The 16401-nt window shown below is 37.4% G+C and overlaps 1 protein-coding gene across 1 annotated transcript in view; it reads left to right on the top strand.

The window, feature by feature from the left end:
- Window positions 1-16401, top strand: part of IL1RAPL1 (interleukin 1 receptor accessory protein like 1) — a 1997981-nt gene that overhangs the window by 364013 nt on the left and 1617567 nt on the right. Inside the window, exon 2 of the mRNA XM_063955696.1 lies at window positions 9131-9236. Within this exon, the coding sequence (XP_063811766.1) occupies window positions 9155-9236 (82 nt within the window). The 5' untranslated portion in view covers window positions 9131-9154. The remainder of the gene's footprint in view (window positions 1-9130; window positions 9237-16401) is intronic.

Here is a 16401-nt window from a genome sequence, read left to right as displayed (position 1 = left end):
CACAAGGTGGTAATCTCTGATGCTATGCCAAAGTCTACAGCACATGCGCAGGTCTCTGAGAAAATGGTGTGGTGGTAATTTTCCTGCTGATATTTCTACTGCACATACGTAAATTGCAGGAAAAATGGCCACAGCTCCATTTTCACATTGATTTGTGTGTCGACTGCAGAAAATAAAGTATTAAAGAATATGGGTGCAGGGAATGTGGTGTGGGCCCCCATGAACTGAAAGCCCCATGTGCACCACACACCCTGCACCCATTCTAGATTTGCCCCTGCATGAGAAGCAAAGTAAGCACCTGACAACTTCAGAGATGAATTTGAAATAATAAAAAGCAGTGATGTCATTCTTGAACTCATCGTCTGTATCTGTACCATCCCTTGGGCATCCAAAATTGATACTACTCTTAAAGATGTATAGACACTTCTCGGTATTGGTTTGCATATATTTGCAATTATGCAGACATTAGAATGCCCCTTGCCCATCCCGCCTCTTTGGTCACATGCAGTCTTGTCAAATTCACATGCATACTGTATGCGTGAAAACGAGTTATGGACTAACTCAGAATAAATTACCTGTTTTACACTATACAAACTGACATAAATGTAACTCCGTATTTAGGGCATACTTGCCCACTCTCCCAATTCCTGCGGGGGACTCCTAATTTTTGAAGTAGTCCCCTGCACTCCTCTTTAGAGTATACACTTCATGTTTAAAAATTGGATTACACTCTCCTAATTAATTTTGTTTAAGGATGTCAGATTATAGCTTCAGAGCATTACAGTAGAAAATGCCCCTAATTGTTTTAAGAACAAACCAAATGCTCTTCCTACAGTGTATTGTGAATGTACAAGCCCATGCACTCCTATCATTTGTTGTAGAAATGCAATTAACATGATTTATTGGCACTTTTGTTTGCAGTTGTTACTATGTGAGACCCTAAGCATGTGTTTCAGCTTTATGCAATAATGCTTAGATGTTCAAATATTCAGGATAAGGACTGTGGTATCTCATTAATTTTACAAAGCTTTGTCAGTCGGTGAATCATGACTGTAGCTGAACTGTACAAACACAGCGAATTTCCATGCCAAAATGCTTACTATTTTCTACAGTTTATAAGGCATTAAACAATAGGTCTCAGCTCAGGATACTGCAGTTGTATCAGCCAGAAATGTGTGTGTGTTTAAGGATGCTGTTCAATAGAAAAAGCTCTTTACCGGCATGGTAAATGTGAATTCCACTTCTCTATTACTCTGTCCAGTTCTGTATGTTACTCTTAAAAGTTGTTTTGGTTCTATCTTCTGTGAGAACTTCATGTCCTCTGGCTTATGCACTATATGATGTGTTATTCATAGGATATTGTAAAAATCAGATTATAACATATATATGACTGACACAATGAAAAGTTGTAGACCACAGCACTAGTTCTAACATGTTATACATTGATTATCATTATGACAATAATTTTGTAAAACTCCATTAATACTGAGTGAATAAAACATACTTGCCTAGTCATCCAGAATATCCAGGAGACTACTGAACTTTTTTCAGTGTCTTCCCAGACTCCCTGAAACAGAGATGAGGGGTAAATTACTTGTTACCCAGCTCCAGAAGTTTAGTTGAGGCTCAGTGGGTCAGTTGCTGAGGGGGACAGTTGCGGAGCAGTGCTGCCAAGGGCGACATATGTCTCCCTTTGAGTTTATAGTGTTTCCCTTACCAGCACCACACATGGTATTTTTTTACCTTTGTTGAGGGGATGTGGCCACATCTCCCAGATTTGTACCCCCTCTCAATGGCCACAGGTCAAGGTGCCTGTACTTGCAGCTTGACCTGTGATCTCAAAATATTAACTGCTGGTGAAAAAGGCTGCCATCTTAAGGACTCTGTGATTGCATCAACATTAATACATTTCTTTATTGCTCAGAACAGGACAGGATCAATGGAATATGTGTACAAGGTTTTATCGAGTTAAAAGTTGTGAAGTCAAGTGATACTCATCTTACTTAATTTGATGTGGCAAGAGTACTTAAGTTTTATAAAATATTCAATTTCTTTATTATTATTTATCTTATTGCTTTTTAATCATTTTATCGTGGTTTTTTTTAGACTTTTCTAAAAGTCTATGGTCTTTCATGCCTAAAAGTCAACATTGATTTAGATAATACTTGTTCTTTAAGAAGAAACTCAAAACGGTGGGATATAACTCAAAGATATTACTATAAATCCTCTGTGATGAAAACTGGGATTTGCAGAGGTCCTTCAACTTATATTTATTGCATTACCTTCTTGAGAAAGGAAGTCATTTTTCAGAGCTCACATAAATATTATCATATTTATAACTTTGAGTGGCAAGCAACTGTAACGTATGGTGTATTATTGAATGTCAGCTTTCAGATGACCTCATTTTTTCCTGACATTTTGTAATAACCCCTCTTAGTTTAATATGCTTTTAGATCTCTTCACATATTGAACTATAATTTGCCTTTTTGGATACTATCTTTCCTATTCTGGCATGTTTCTCTAGTTATACCATTGGGATCAAATTGGAATCCCATCCCTGTTGATCTAGTTTATGAAGATGAAAGTAAACTGTTTCCTTCACTGTCACCGAATGAAGCCAAAGTTACTTTCACAGGCTTTTCTATAATTGCCATAAAGTTCAAGGCTGCCCCCTACATACAATATAAAACATATTTATTGTTTATGCATGATACCAAATATTCTATTCTCATTTTTCTTATTCTTCTATCTTTTCTAATTTTAAGTAAAAGATAAATGATATAGGATAGAATATATGCATAGCATATCAGTAAAATGAACAAATCCGAATACATATTTTATAGCTAGATAGTGAGAAGGGTGCAGTTCTATTGTCATTATCATCCACAATCTTATGTTAAGTCTGACCCCTGGCAGAGGGCTCTGAAAATATCCTTGTAGCACAGTAGGCACCAATGACACATGCTGAAAGTTCATACTGTTCAGATCGGATTGGGAAAGGGTTCATGAATATCAACACAAGATATAAAATACACCATTTTCTTAACTCCTTCATATCTGCAAGTTCTTTGTACAATAATTGCTGGGCTAATTAAAGTTTTGTTTCTGTTATTGCAATTTGTCAGTTTTTAGATACTTGTTCCATTTAATCCTCATTTATCAAATAGATAATTTAAATTGCTGTTTTATTGTAATTAATTAATTAATTAATTAATAGCTTTATCAAATAGTGCGAAACTGATCCAGACTATAAATAGCTGGTCTAGTGACAGATCAGTACAGATATATGAAGTGTTCTTAACTTACTGTCTAAAATACTTATTTTAAGGTACAGATTTATCAAGCCTTGGAGAGTGATAAATAGCTAATTGGTTGGTACTTTATCATGTTGCAATTTGTCACTCTCGAAGGGGTAAATTTACTAAAGTAGGAGGTTTTTTTAGAACTGGTGATGTTGCCCATGGTAACCAGATTCTATCTAATATCTTCTAGAAGCAGCTAAATAAATGCTAAGTAGAATCTGAAGGCTTGATAAATATGGGCCTATATGTGTCTGATCTATGGGTATAGATTTGTTTTCCTTTTTTGTAAAACATTTTTGAAGGAGTGACTATAATCAAACACCTCTTATACCATACGTTTACAGATCATATATTTTAAAACTGATCAATATACAGTGTTCATAGGCTGCCATCGATAGTGAAACATCAGAGATGATGCTTCTAAGGATTTTACTGCTGTAAGCAGTAAAGTGGTTGAGCAATATTTTGATTACATAATAATCTACTAGCCATTTAACATGTCACTGTTTCATTTGATGTTTTATTAGAGAGCAGCTCTTGCCATACACATACTGTGGTCACTGTGGCATTAGTTAAACCTACTGTAACTGTAAACTTGCCCAAATCATCAGGGAAAGCCAACAGATTATTAAACAATGGATGTATTTGGTTGCTTTTCAATGTTGGCTTAGAGAAGTAGAGAATGAAGAGCCTATACTGATTTTATGTTCCTCTATTAATGTTCTTTGCTACTTTGCTATCCATAGTGATGTATATTTGCTCATATGGAATGCTGTACATTTCTTCAGACTTGTACTATATATATATATATATATTTAAATATGTCCACGTATATAGGGTCCCTGGCACTCCGGACTTACGTTCACCTTGCTCCGGTGCCTTCCCTGCAGAGCAGCATCTGTGTATGTATCCTATGTGTGGGCGGCACTCAGAGACTTGCAAGTCTCTGAGTGCCGCCCACACATAGGATATATATATTTATATATATATATATATATATATATAAACAGAAAACCCTTATATTATGCTATAAAGGAGCAGCACAAAGGATAGAACCCCTGTTAGTGAGGGTTCTAATTAACAAATACTGTATATACAGAAAAATATCCTAGTGCGCTAGTGTATACAATACTGTAGATTCAGCACAAAAAACAATTCTGGGTGGTTCACATGATCAATACAGATTGGTGAACACTACGAGTTTCGTCTCAATGACTTCTTCAGGAGCAAATGTGAAATATGAACACGAATGCTTATGCTGGGGATTTGTGAAGATGTTATTCATTAAAAGAATCTTACTAGAGGTATACAAAACCAATAATAAACTCGCAGTTTCTTTAGATTCTGAGACAGAAATTATTTTTCCACTTGATGGTAAAATGTGACATCATAATATGTCCTAGATTAAAAAGATATGCAAACACACCAATGACAGGTGGGCTTCTCCTTCTACAACAGAGTAGAACCTTAAACAGACTCTATACAGAATTGTATCACAATCTCACAGGAGTACATGTGCATCAGTCACCAGTCATAAGATATATATATATATATATATATATATATATATACAACAATAGGTGAGCTGGCGCCTTATGGTTGAGTCAACACCCTGTGTTACAAAAAGCACTTATGATACACGGAAATACACTAAGTGTGGAGCAACTTATTACTCATTTTACAAATGAACCATGGACTTTGAACTTGTTTTTATGTATATATAATACATTTTATGATGGAACATGTTGCCACCATGTTTTGACTCTTAAAGGTGTGAATCATAAGTGCCTTTTGTAACACAGGGTGTTGACTCAACCCTCAGACGCCAGCTCACCTATTGTTGTATATTTCTTTTGTCAGTTCCTCCTAGCAAGCTGCCAGTCATAAATCTTTATCACCACATTAGTTATACTCAAATAGCGCAGAGAGAGAGTATTGTTTGTATATATATATATATATCAAAAGAGAATTTCCGGCACTCCGATAAGAGAAATGAACTGTGCTGCGGTGCCCTCCTAGTTAGCTTAGCATAAGCCAACAATATAAAGAAGGGTGTGTGGCGGCACTCACGCAGGCTGACTCAGATTGGTAAGGATAGGTTTCCCTTTATTGCCAACATGTTTCGGGGAATCTCCCCGTCCTCAGGGCTTGACAAACAGGGTGTGAAACAAACAAGACATTTATGCAATACACAAACAAAAGACATCAGTGTTCTAACTATTCTCACCTGACCGCACGGCTCGACCACCCGCCAGCCTCCGCAACTCACTTCCGTGTCGCCGGGCCATGACGTCACGACGCTCGGTGCGGCAGGGAGATTTCCATGGAAACCGGCAAACAATGCCTGCAGGCGCTGTGGTAGCTACGGAGCCTGCACAAGTACAAAGTTAAAACAAAGTGAAGCATTAAAACACACATATAACACAGTGAACATCATGATAGTGAATCTACCTTTTGCACCTACATATTGCACCAATAATGTTACTCATAAATCTACCTGTTAAGGTTATGCAATAATTATCTTTAACTTCGGTTTAACTAATAAGATTTTATGGAAAACTGTATGGATTAGAGGACCTAGTACTTTCTATTTACATATGGATCTGTTCCCCATCCAGAGGGATATAGCTTAATCAAATATTCATAAAAAGCATTGCAGTCCCAAATTTTCATTGAGACCGCCAGGGTATTGGGTGCCCAAATTGAATATCCACCGAGACTCCTACTGAAGGAGCAACCGATCCCTATTTCCACCCCTCAAAGTCGGAGGGGTATGGTCGATAAGGATGGCCCTAATGCTAGCCACCCCATGTTTAGCCCCTAAGCAATGGCGGGCAAACGGTTGGTCACTAGACCCTTTCTCAAACGCTTTTTTTATGGCGCTTCTATGGAGTGCCATCCTTTCTCTAAATTGTCGTATGGTCTTTCCCACATTTGCAAGACCACACGGGAAGGTAAGCATGTAAACAACGTAAGTTGACGTGCATGTAAGACGATGCTTAATAGGTAGCTTCCTGCCAGTTTGCGGATGATTGAATGTTGTACCTGTCAATTGGGTGTTGCACGTGGCACAACCCAGACACCTATAACATCCTGTTTTTGGTCTAAGGAAATGTGTCAAATTAGACCTAGTCATATTAGTAACATCAAGTTTTACTACAAAATTACCTATATTATTACCTCGAGTGTGACTGGGTAATAAACTAGTGTCAGATAGGCATTTCAAAGCTGGCTCAGATTGGATAATCGGCCTCAATTGTTTAGCTTTCTTAAACGCATGTCTAGAGCTAGTAGAGAACTTACTAACCCATGGAAGTTTGTTCGCTATGGATGTTGTACTATTCCCCATAGACAAAATCTCTTCTCTAGATTTTTTCAAAACAGCCACCTTGGATTGCTGTAACTCCCTAACAGGATACCCTCTCTGTGCAAATTTCTTAAGCATTTCATCCAAAGCCAAGCTAGTTTCAACAGGGTCCGAGGTAATGCGCCTAACACGCATAAATTGGGAATACGGTAATCCCTTGCGTAATGCGAGTGGGTGGAAGCTTTGATAGTTTAATAAAGTATTTCTGTCCGTGGGTTTAACAAAAAGAGACGTACTCAACTGACAATCCCTAATGTGGATACAGACATCCAAGTAATTAATTTGGTTCTCATCAATAGTAAAGGTAAACTTTACTGGATGTGACGTAGCATTGTGTTTGCTCCATACCAATGACAAATCTTCCCTGGAGCCTTTCCAAAACACAATGAGATCGTCAATAAAACGTCTGTAGTACAACACTTGAGGACTAATAATAGGATCTAAATAGAACATATCCTTCTCTACTTGATACATGAAACATATCCTTCTCTACTTGATACATGAAAGTGTTAGCGTACGATGGGGCCACCGCAGACCCCATCGCACAGCCCGATATTAGTAACTTGATGTTACTAATATGACTAGGTCTAATTTGACACATTTCCTTAGACCAAAAACAGGATGTTATAGGTGTCTGGGTTGTGCCACATGCAACACCCTATTGACAGGTACAACATTCAATCATCCGCAAACTGGCAGGAAGCTACCTATTAAGCATCGTCTTACATGTACGTCAACTTACGTTGTTTACATGATTACCTGCCCGTGTGGTCTTGCCTATGTGGGCAAGACCATACGACAATTTAGAGAAAGGATGGCACTACATAGAAGCGCCAAAAAAAGCGGTTGAGAAAGGGTCTAGTGACCAACCGTTTGCCCGCCATTGCTTAGGGGCTAAACATGGGGTGGCTAGCATTAGGGCTATCCTTATCGACCATACCCCTCCGACTTTGAGGGGTGGAAATAGGGATCGGTTGCTCCTTCAGAAGGAGTCTCGGTGGATATTCAATCTGGGCACCCAATACCCTGGCGGTCTCAATGAAAATTTGGGACTGCAATGCTTTTTATGAATATTTGATTAAGCTATATCCCTCTGGATGGGGAACAGATCCATATGTAAATAGAAAGTACTAGGTCCTCTAATCCATACAGTTTTCCATAAAATCTTATTAGTTAAACCGAAGTTAAAGATACTTATTGCATAACCTTAACAGGTAGATTTATGAGTAACATTATTGGTGCAATATGTAGGTGCAAAAGGTAGATTCACTATCATGATGTTCACTGTGTTATATGTGTGTTTTAATGCTTCACTTTGTTTTAACTTTGTACTTGTGCAGGCTCTGTAGCTACCACAGCGCCTGCAGGCATTGTTTGCCGGTTTCCATGGAAATCTCCCTGCCGCACCGAGCGTCGTGACGTCATGGCCCGGCGACACGGAAGTGAGTTGCGGAGGCTGGCGGGCGGTCGAGCCGTGCGGTCAGGTGAGAATAGTTAGAACACTGATGTCTTTTGTTTGTGTATTGCATAAATGTCTTGTTTGTTTCACACCCTGTTTGTCAAGCCCTGAGGATGGGGAGATTCCCCGAAACATGTTGTCAATAAAGGGAAACCTATCCTTACCAATTTGAGTCAGCCTGCGTGAGTGCCGCCACACACCCTTCTTTATATATTTATATATATATATATATTCTCAAAAAGGAAAACCAACACCTCCAATTTAATGCATAACAAATCCTTTATCAAAACATGAGTGAAAAATTGTTAAAACACCAGAGGCATAAAGAAAAAACCAGGTGAGCATAGTTATCTCTCCTCTGGCAAGTGTAAAGGGCACACCTTTTCATTTGGCTGGTTGTTCATTAGGAAGGTGCTTCTTTGAGCACCATAACGGCTGTTGACTGACCAACCCTTTGTCGCTGGTGGCCTGTATCATCTACTGCCACAGATATGGTAAAGTTATGCAGTTTGCATCTTTTAGACACCCCATGTGCTTGACTTTGATACTTTTGTCTTTATGCCTCTGGTGTTTTAACAATTTTTCACTCATGTTTTGATAAAGGATTTGTTATGCATTAAATTGGAAGTGCTGGTTTTCCTTTTTGAGATTGTTGCAACTTATTATGTGACCACCACTCCTAACATGGACTATGATAGTGTGTGCGGCAGGCTGGACAACTATTTTTTATATACAGTATGTATATATTTATATATATATATATATATATATATATATATATATATCACTGGATTCATAACAGTTTGTGCATACATATATGTAAACACTACCTTTAAATATGGTGACCTAGGCCAGAATGTTATAATAGATAATTTTATATCTTGAAGAACTATATCAATATGACACAAACTAACTTTTTATACCCTTTTTTATTTTTTTGCAGCATTTGGAACATTTCTATTATGATAAAAAAAATTAAATATTTGTGCATTTTTCTTTTAGAGACCTGTTATTGAGAATTGCAAGATGAAAGCTCCTATTCCACATTTGATCCTCTTTTATGCAACCCTGACGCAAAGCTTAAAGGTCGTTACAAAAAGAGGTTCTGGTAAGTGACAGTTTTATCAGTTTGCTAGTGGCGGCTTCATTGCTTAAAGTTGAGTTGAAGGACCCAAAGAATGGTCACATATTTTTTGCAGTGTTATGGTATAAGTATTTGTTCCTTATTAAATATTTTTCAGACCTGACAATCATTATAATGTTATTTTCAAAATGTGGAATTTTCTAGGTGTTTAAAAATGTACATCTAACTTGCACACACAGTATGTATAAGCACTATGCTTGACTAAACTGGCTCAATTGAGGTTTAACTATGTATTTTGATTGGTGTTTTGATAACATTTGACATGCTGTATTTTATGGTATCTGTAAATATGTTTATATGGTCTAATTAATTGTTACAGTTATCAAACAACTTAGAATAGATACTGTAGCATGCACCAAAGTAGATTGCATTTGCACACACAAGCATGAGAAGAAGAAAAAAAATCAGAGCCGGATGTAATTACTTTTTTTAAAGGGGCAATCATGTACAATGCTAAACCGTGGCTTGTACATGATTGCCCCTTTAAAAAAATGTCAGCATTCAGTCAGCACCCCAAACGGCTGCCGAACTTGGACTTCATTACATCCAGGCCCAGGTGCACAGTAATATTAGGTAAGAATCCACAGACATTGGGCAATACAGTCAGAAAAATTAAAATTGTCACTCCACAACTTCATCCAAAATTGTAGTACAATATTTAATTCTATAATAAATTAAAAAATGTCATCATTCCGTAAGTGACAAAATGGATTGTATGGGACCATTTGGTTATAGAAAAAAATAAGGATAATAACACTGGTGTGGAATTGAGTTTTGTGTCTGTGAGTCAAGGATTACTATTCAGTTGAGCTGAGTAAATGCTACCATACGTGTCCAGTATATGTCTTTTTCAAGGGCTTATGGAATAATGGAACTTTTATATTCATTATTGAATGAAATGCTGTTATGCATTTTCGTATGCACTTAGGTACAAAAACTGTACCTAATAGCTGCAACCAATCACTATTTGGATTTTATCTTTTGAGTACAGTCTACTCTCAACTGCCTAGTCAATTGCAATGGTCTACTGCAAGCATTGCTCTAAATGCAATGTCACAATGAAACCTACTGTTATTTACAGTATGTCACTGGCAATGGTTTGGTGAGCTTAAGTTTAAATGGATTGTAGGTTATGTGGTTTTGACCACAATTTTTACCATACCACAGTGTTGCTATTTAAGTAGATCATATGATTTTTCAAATAGTTGCTTGAATTGTTATGGTATATTTTAAAGATAGATTTATTTTTCTTTGCCATTGGAAATATCTTAGACAATGGCAGATTTTTATTTTTCATTTTTTATTTAAAGGAATGTTAATTTCAACTTTTCTTTACCAGTTAACCAAACAATAGAGACACAGCTTTAAAGTAGGGTTCCTAGTATACTTGGTATGTCAGAACAACATAAACCAGTCCGGTATGCTGAATCTGCCCAATTTATTTTTGAATTCACTTAGTTACTCTTCCACTCAGCCTGTAAAATGGCAGCCCCTCTGACTGTGCCCAGAAATACAGGGCTGGCGTCAGAGCTGCTGAAATCCCAGAACAAGACTAAAACCTTCTATTCACAAGCCAAACATGTTAATAAATCCAGGAAATTGCAATATTGCTTCTCTTGCTTTGTTGGCTGACAAGTGGCAGTAATAATTTTCTGGCCTTTAGCCCAATACTAATAAATCATGTTCACATAAAGAACTGCACATACTAATTGGTGGTTCATGAATACCCAAAAGGCCACACTTGATTTCTGTTGGACACTGCAGACAGGATATCCATTTGCAATGCAGAAATAAAAATACAGATGTAGGAACACTAACATAAATAAGTGCTACTATCACCCACACCAGCAAAGTGGTACTACAGAGTAGTAAGCCTGGCATGACCCTTATTACAATGCAGCAAGGAGCTGCATCACAGCCTATATTCAGGTAAATGTTTCTCTATCTGTTTATTAAATGAAAATTTCTCTTTTGCATTAAACAATAATACAATCATTATCTAAATAGCAAAAAAGAAACTATGAAAATGAAATATTATTCTAATACATTAAGGAATAGTTTTATGAGTGTTTATACTAAATATAAGCTTAACTATTGCAATATAAATATTTATACATCACCATTCTGTTACTATTACATGTGTCAAATACTCGATTTTTTTGTGCAATAATACAATGAATAATTTTGTTCCGCATTAGTTACAAACAATACAGTGGCTTGTGAAATAAATAAGGCCATTTTGTATTGCTTGATATACAGTATTACTGCAAAGTGTAGCATTGCATCATCAATATTATTATGATATTAGCAACATCCGTATATTTGTTCTCCAGTCTAGTTTATGTAGGTGGATACAGTAGTTGTATTATGTACTGTAGATCTTCTGCTTTGGTTGATAGCACAAAGCAAATTAAGTTCAAGTAACCTTAAAAAATGCTGCGCTAGTCGTGTGCACTTATAATCTAGGAATGAGAAGGTTTTCTCACGGAAATGTTTTGCTTTTCACATATTAAAGCCAAATAACAGAACATACGGTTTTTCTTTCTTGGAATGGTACAGTATTTAAATAAAACTTTGTAATTTTTGTTTATAATATAATCCTATGTGCTACAGTATTATGTTTTTTTTTCATATTCTATGAGAGAAACTAGAAAATGTTGAGTGTTGTAGACTTACAGTATACTCTATGTGGTAGCGCCAAAAACCCATTTGTTTACGTAGTCTTGCTGAGAGTTTGTGTTTGTATCTATAAGTACAAAAACAACACACAATCATTACTAGACACAGTGTAATAAATATATGCTAGCAGCGACTTAAGAAGTATCTGTTGCATCCTGTGCCAGCCGTGCCCCCCTAAGTGCATGATGTCATGATGTCACAGAGAGGGGACAGGGCTGACAGCACTGGTAAGTGTAGCATGTTTCTGCACAGACTGCAGAGTGCCTGCCTGGAGTGTCCAAAGGATGCTCCGGATTGCACTGCAGCAATGGTACCAGCTGCAGGATGCTGCTTCCATAGCCACAGTGGCATTACTAAAAATGTTGCTCCCCAAGCAAAAAAATTATCTGGTGTCCCCCCCCCCCACAATTGCCACTAGAAAAGTGACGAATTTGCTCATGCCATAGGTGCATGCAAAAAAGGGCGTGGCCTCACTAAAATGGGTGTGGCTTCACTGAAAGGGTTGTGGCATTATAGGAAAAGACTACCCCAGACGACTAGTCCGCATGGCAATATGCTCTGAATCAGTGGTGGCACACCCGCAGCCCTCCCTCCAAGCCTCCGCAGTGGCTGCGGGGGTGGTAGTTACGCCACTGCATATCCATGTGCCCTAGTTATGGCCCTTTATGCTAGTTAAATACATATTTCAGAATTTAACTTTAAAATATATGTAACCAACTCTTTAGTGTTAAGGTAATAGGCAATATAATTTAATTTAATAAAATACATGTATGCTGTACAATATTTCTATAATTAAATGAAGTAAAACAATTACCCAATCATGTTATATCTATCTATATCTAGACATTCACTTTTAGGGAAGGCACCAATACTTTTTCAGTTACAATTAATTAATTAGCTTTTCATACTCACATTAGCAGGGTATTCATGAAATGATCATCCTTAAAGTAAAGAATTCGCTACTACCGATGTGTCTTCATGCACTGTTTCTCAAGTCACTCAAAAAAAAACCCTTCTCAGTGTGCCAGCTCCCAAATGTTGCACAAATCTAGCAAATTCGTTTTGTCACTTCTAGTTGTTTTGTTTATGTGAGTAATATGCACATTTTGAGTGAGAAAGTATGTCCGAGTTAACCCAGGACCTGAAATGAGAAGTGGGGCGGTGTGGTGTCACTGAAGTCTCAGTGAATGAGGACACGGGAATAATGACAATTCCACGTTAAAGCAACCTTTCTTGTCAGTCCTAATTCTGGAGGAAGAATACATGAGATATTCAACCTCCCCAAAAATATAAAAAAAATCATAGATTGCAATTGTTACAATTGCACAATAGAGCAGAGCAATATACCTCCCTCCTGGCAACAATATATGTCTATAAGATACTAGATGGCACTCAAATGGAGCAATTAAATTGTTGCTCCATTTGGGCACGATGGCTGCCGGCACCTACATTTCAGCTCGCACCTCCCTAGGGATTGCGAGCTGAAATGTGTGAAAAGTGACCCATTTGTGCACCCAAATGAAACTTTTCGAGTCACGCCCACTAGTTTGGACACAATATGCGCAAATAAAAAAGATCAATTGAATATCGCTCTGTGATCTCCCGTCACTTCAGATGGGAGATCAGGAGCAATAAAATAATTGAATTCTGTCCACAGACTCATTATATGCCGCCTCCAGCCACTCATCGCCTGTCCGTCTTACCCAGTAGTGCATTGCTGTACTGTAATTCATGCATAAATTGATGAAAACAAACAAGAACCCATTTTAGACATTCAGTAATTGTAATTTGTAGAGATTGTAAAAAATGTTTACATATTAAGCAAAATATAAATTTTTAAGTGTTACCATTTAATCCATCATGGAATTACTGGCTTTCTACTGTATTTTGCATTTTACCCATTAATATCTAAAGATATTAGGCTTACTGTATATTAGTTGAACAGGAGCTTTTAATGGCTGTTTCAAATTACTATTTTCACATGTCATGGCTAGATGAATCACAATTAAATTGGAGAAATTGCATGATTTAGCTTTTGCCAGATCAGTACTTGCTGCATTAGTTGGCGCTAACCACGTACACTACATTGTACAACAATGGCTGTGCAGTGGCATCTGAAGAGGAAGACACAATCTAGGGGGTGATTCAGACCTGACTGCTGCTCTGCGTTTTCACACAGCAGGTGATCAGCGATTGACTGCACATGCGTATGCACCGCAATGCGCATGTGTGTTGGCAAACAACAACAGGCATCGCCAGAAAGCAACAGGCTGGTGCGAAAATTACAATTGCACAGCCATTCGCATGCTGAATGACAGGATAAGGCCATTTGTGGGTGGTAACAGTCCATTTTCTGGGAGTGTCAGGGAGAACGCAGGCATTCCCAATCATTTTCAGGGAGGGTATGTGATGTCAGCTCCGGACCCGATCAGCCGGTTCTCATCGCACTGAAGGTGTAAGTCCTGGGCTGCGCACAGACTGCACACAGTGGAAAAATATTTCACTGGTGAGTGAGCTGCGAACGAATTTGCAGCTGTCCACTGACTGAGGTTTTCTTGCAGCTCGGCATACACATACGATTGCACACTTGCACGATGAATATACACTCCCCTTGGGCGGCGACTATCTGAACTCAGCACAACAAATTTAGCAGCCCAGTGATCAGGTCTGAATCACCCCCTTAGTGCATTAATTTTTTCGCTGTTTATCTAAAACCATCATGTCGATTTGCCTATATACACTTGTGCAATACACAGTTAAGAGTGAATGTGCATTAAAAAAGTAGAAAAAAATCAAAAAAGCAATTGTGTAACTATACAATATTTTAATACTTGGATATGAGAAACAATGACAAACTTCTGTTTGCTTTAGCTCTGTTTCCATAGTAATTAAACTAACTACTTTTTTCTCATAGTTTGTTTCCATGGTTATATACGTTTATATTGAAGGTAAGAAATGCCCTCGAACATTCAATGTTCTTGACAATGACTATAGTATTCTTCAATAAATGACCCAGAATAGAGGAAAAGATCTGAGTCCTTGACATTTTAATTCTTTTATCTGATGATTCAGTCAATGCATATTTGAAATAATGTCTTGAAACTAAAATAATAATTAAGAAAATAGTTTTTATGAATTTAGGCAATCTCTCATCATAGTTGTATGCATTTAGTTTTATTTCACAGCTCATGTTATTTTTTCTGCATGTACTGTAGTATATTAATTCCCAACTCTGAAGCAAGACTTTTATGTATTGAAATTTAGATTTTATGTTCTCCCATTACAGAATTAAATCATGCTTTTGCTAAAGAGTATTTTTATTGGATACAGTGCTTAGAATGGAGTAAGAGAAAACCTAAAAAAATCTCAATATCATGTGTGTGATTTAGCCTGCATCTACAAAATACAGCAGTGTTTGTGATCCACTTCTCTATTTCATTTGATTTTTATAAGTTGTGATGTTTCTGTCTGGGAAGAAGTAGTAGCATTGATGAACACATTGGATCTTATTTAGAGTTGGAAGTAAATAGGGCATATGTTACTCCTGTGCTGTGTATGCATATTTGCCCATCTGCCGAGTATGAGCATTATCATCATCATCAATGATGCAACAACTCTAGAATAGGTACAATAGATATGACTCCAAACAGCTGCATTTATACTGATGTTAAATTCTGCATCACCTGTACTTGCTTTGACACACCCTCACTGATCTTATCCTTTGGGAAAATGCCCAATTACAAACCCAGTAACACCTTTTCAGTTGAAAGGGTAGATATGATTGCCCATACTTTTTTACGTTCAGTTCAAAAACATACTCAGTGAGAAAAGACTCAATATACACTCCACAAACAGGTGTGCATTCAACTCTGTATTAGCTCCATTATTGGAATTTAAGATATTATATATTTATACATCAGATTTTAGCAAATTTGGTTCCATGTTTGACATGTGACCTGCCCAAATAAAGGATATTGTGTGGAGTGGTATCTTTGGATAACGTGTCCCTCTTCACACAACATATTGGTGAGGGACACACAGACACACACACACACACACACACACACACACACACACACACACACACACACACACACAGTCATTCTTTAGAAATGTTTTATTTGTTTTCAAAATGTAGAGAAAACTACCAGGTATATGTAGGCAACAAACAGAAAGAGTGCAATTACACCGAAAGTGCAGGAGATAGTATAGACTCTGACACTATACTCTGAGCATGCACCATCTTCCCAAAAGCATCACTGGAAAGAAAGTTCCAATGGCAGAAGATATATGGGGAGGCACTGCAGACAGGCCCCTACAGGTTATGGAGGTGATTGAAGAGAGAAATTGTTGTTGCTGTGTAGACTTTTATTTTAAAAGGCATAAAAACAGTGTATTTAACATTTCTTTGATCAACACATATATACAGTATGTCTAGTCTGCAATAAGC

Source organism: Pseudophryne corroboree, chromosome 2, assembly GCF_028390025.1.
Source record: "Pseudophryne corroboree isolate aPseCor3 chromosome 2, aPseCor3.hap2, whole genome shotgun sequence".
Classification (NCBI taxonomy): Eukaryota; Metazoa; Chordata; class Amphibia; order Anura; family Myobatrachidae; genus Pseudophryne; species Pseudophryne corroboree.
This window is presented reverse-complemented; position numbering and strand designations above follow the sequence as displayed.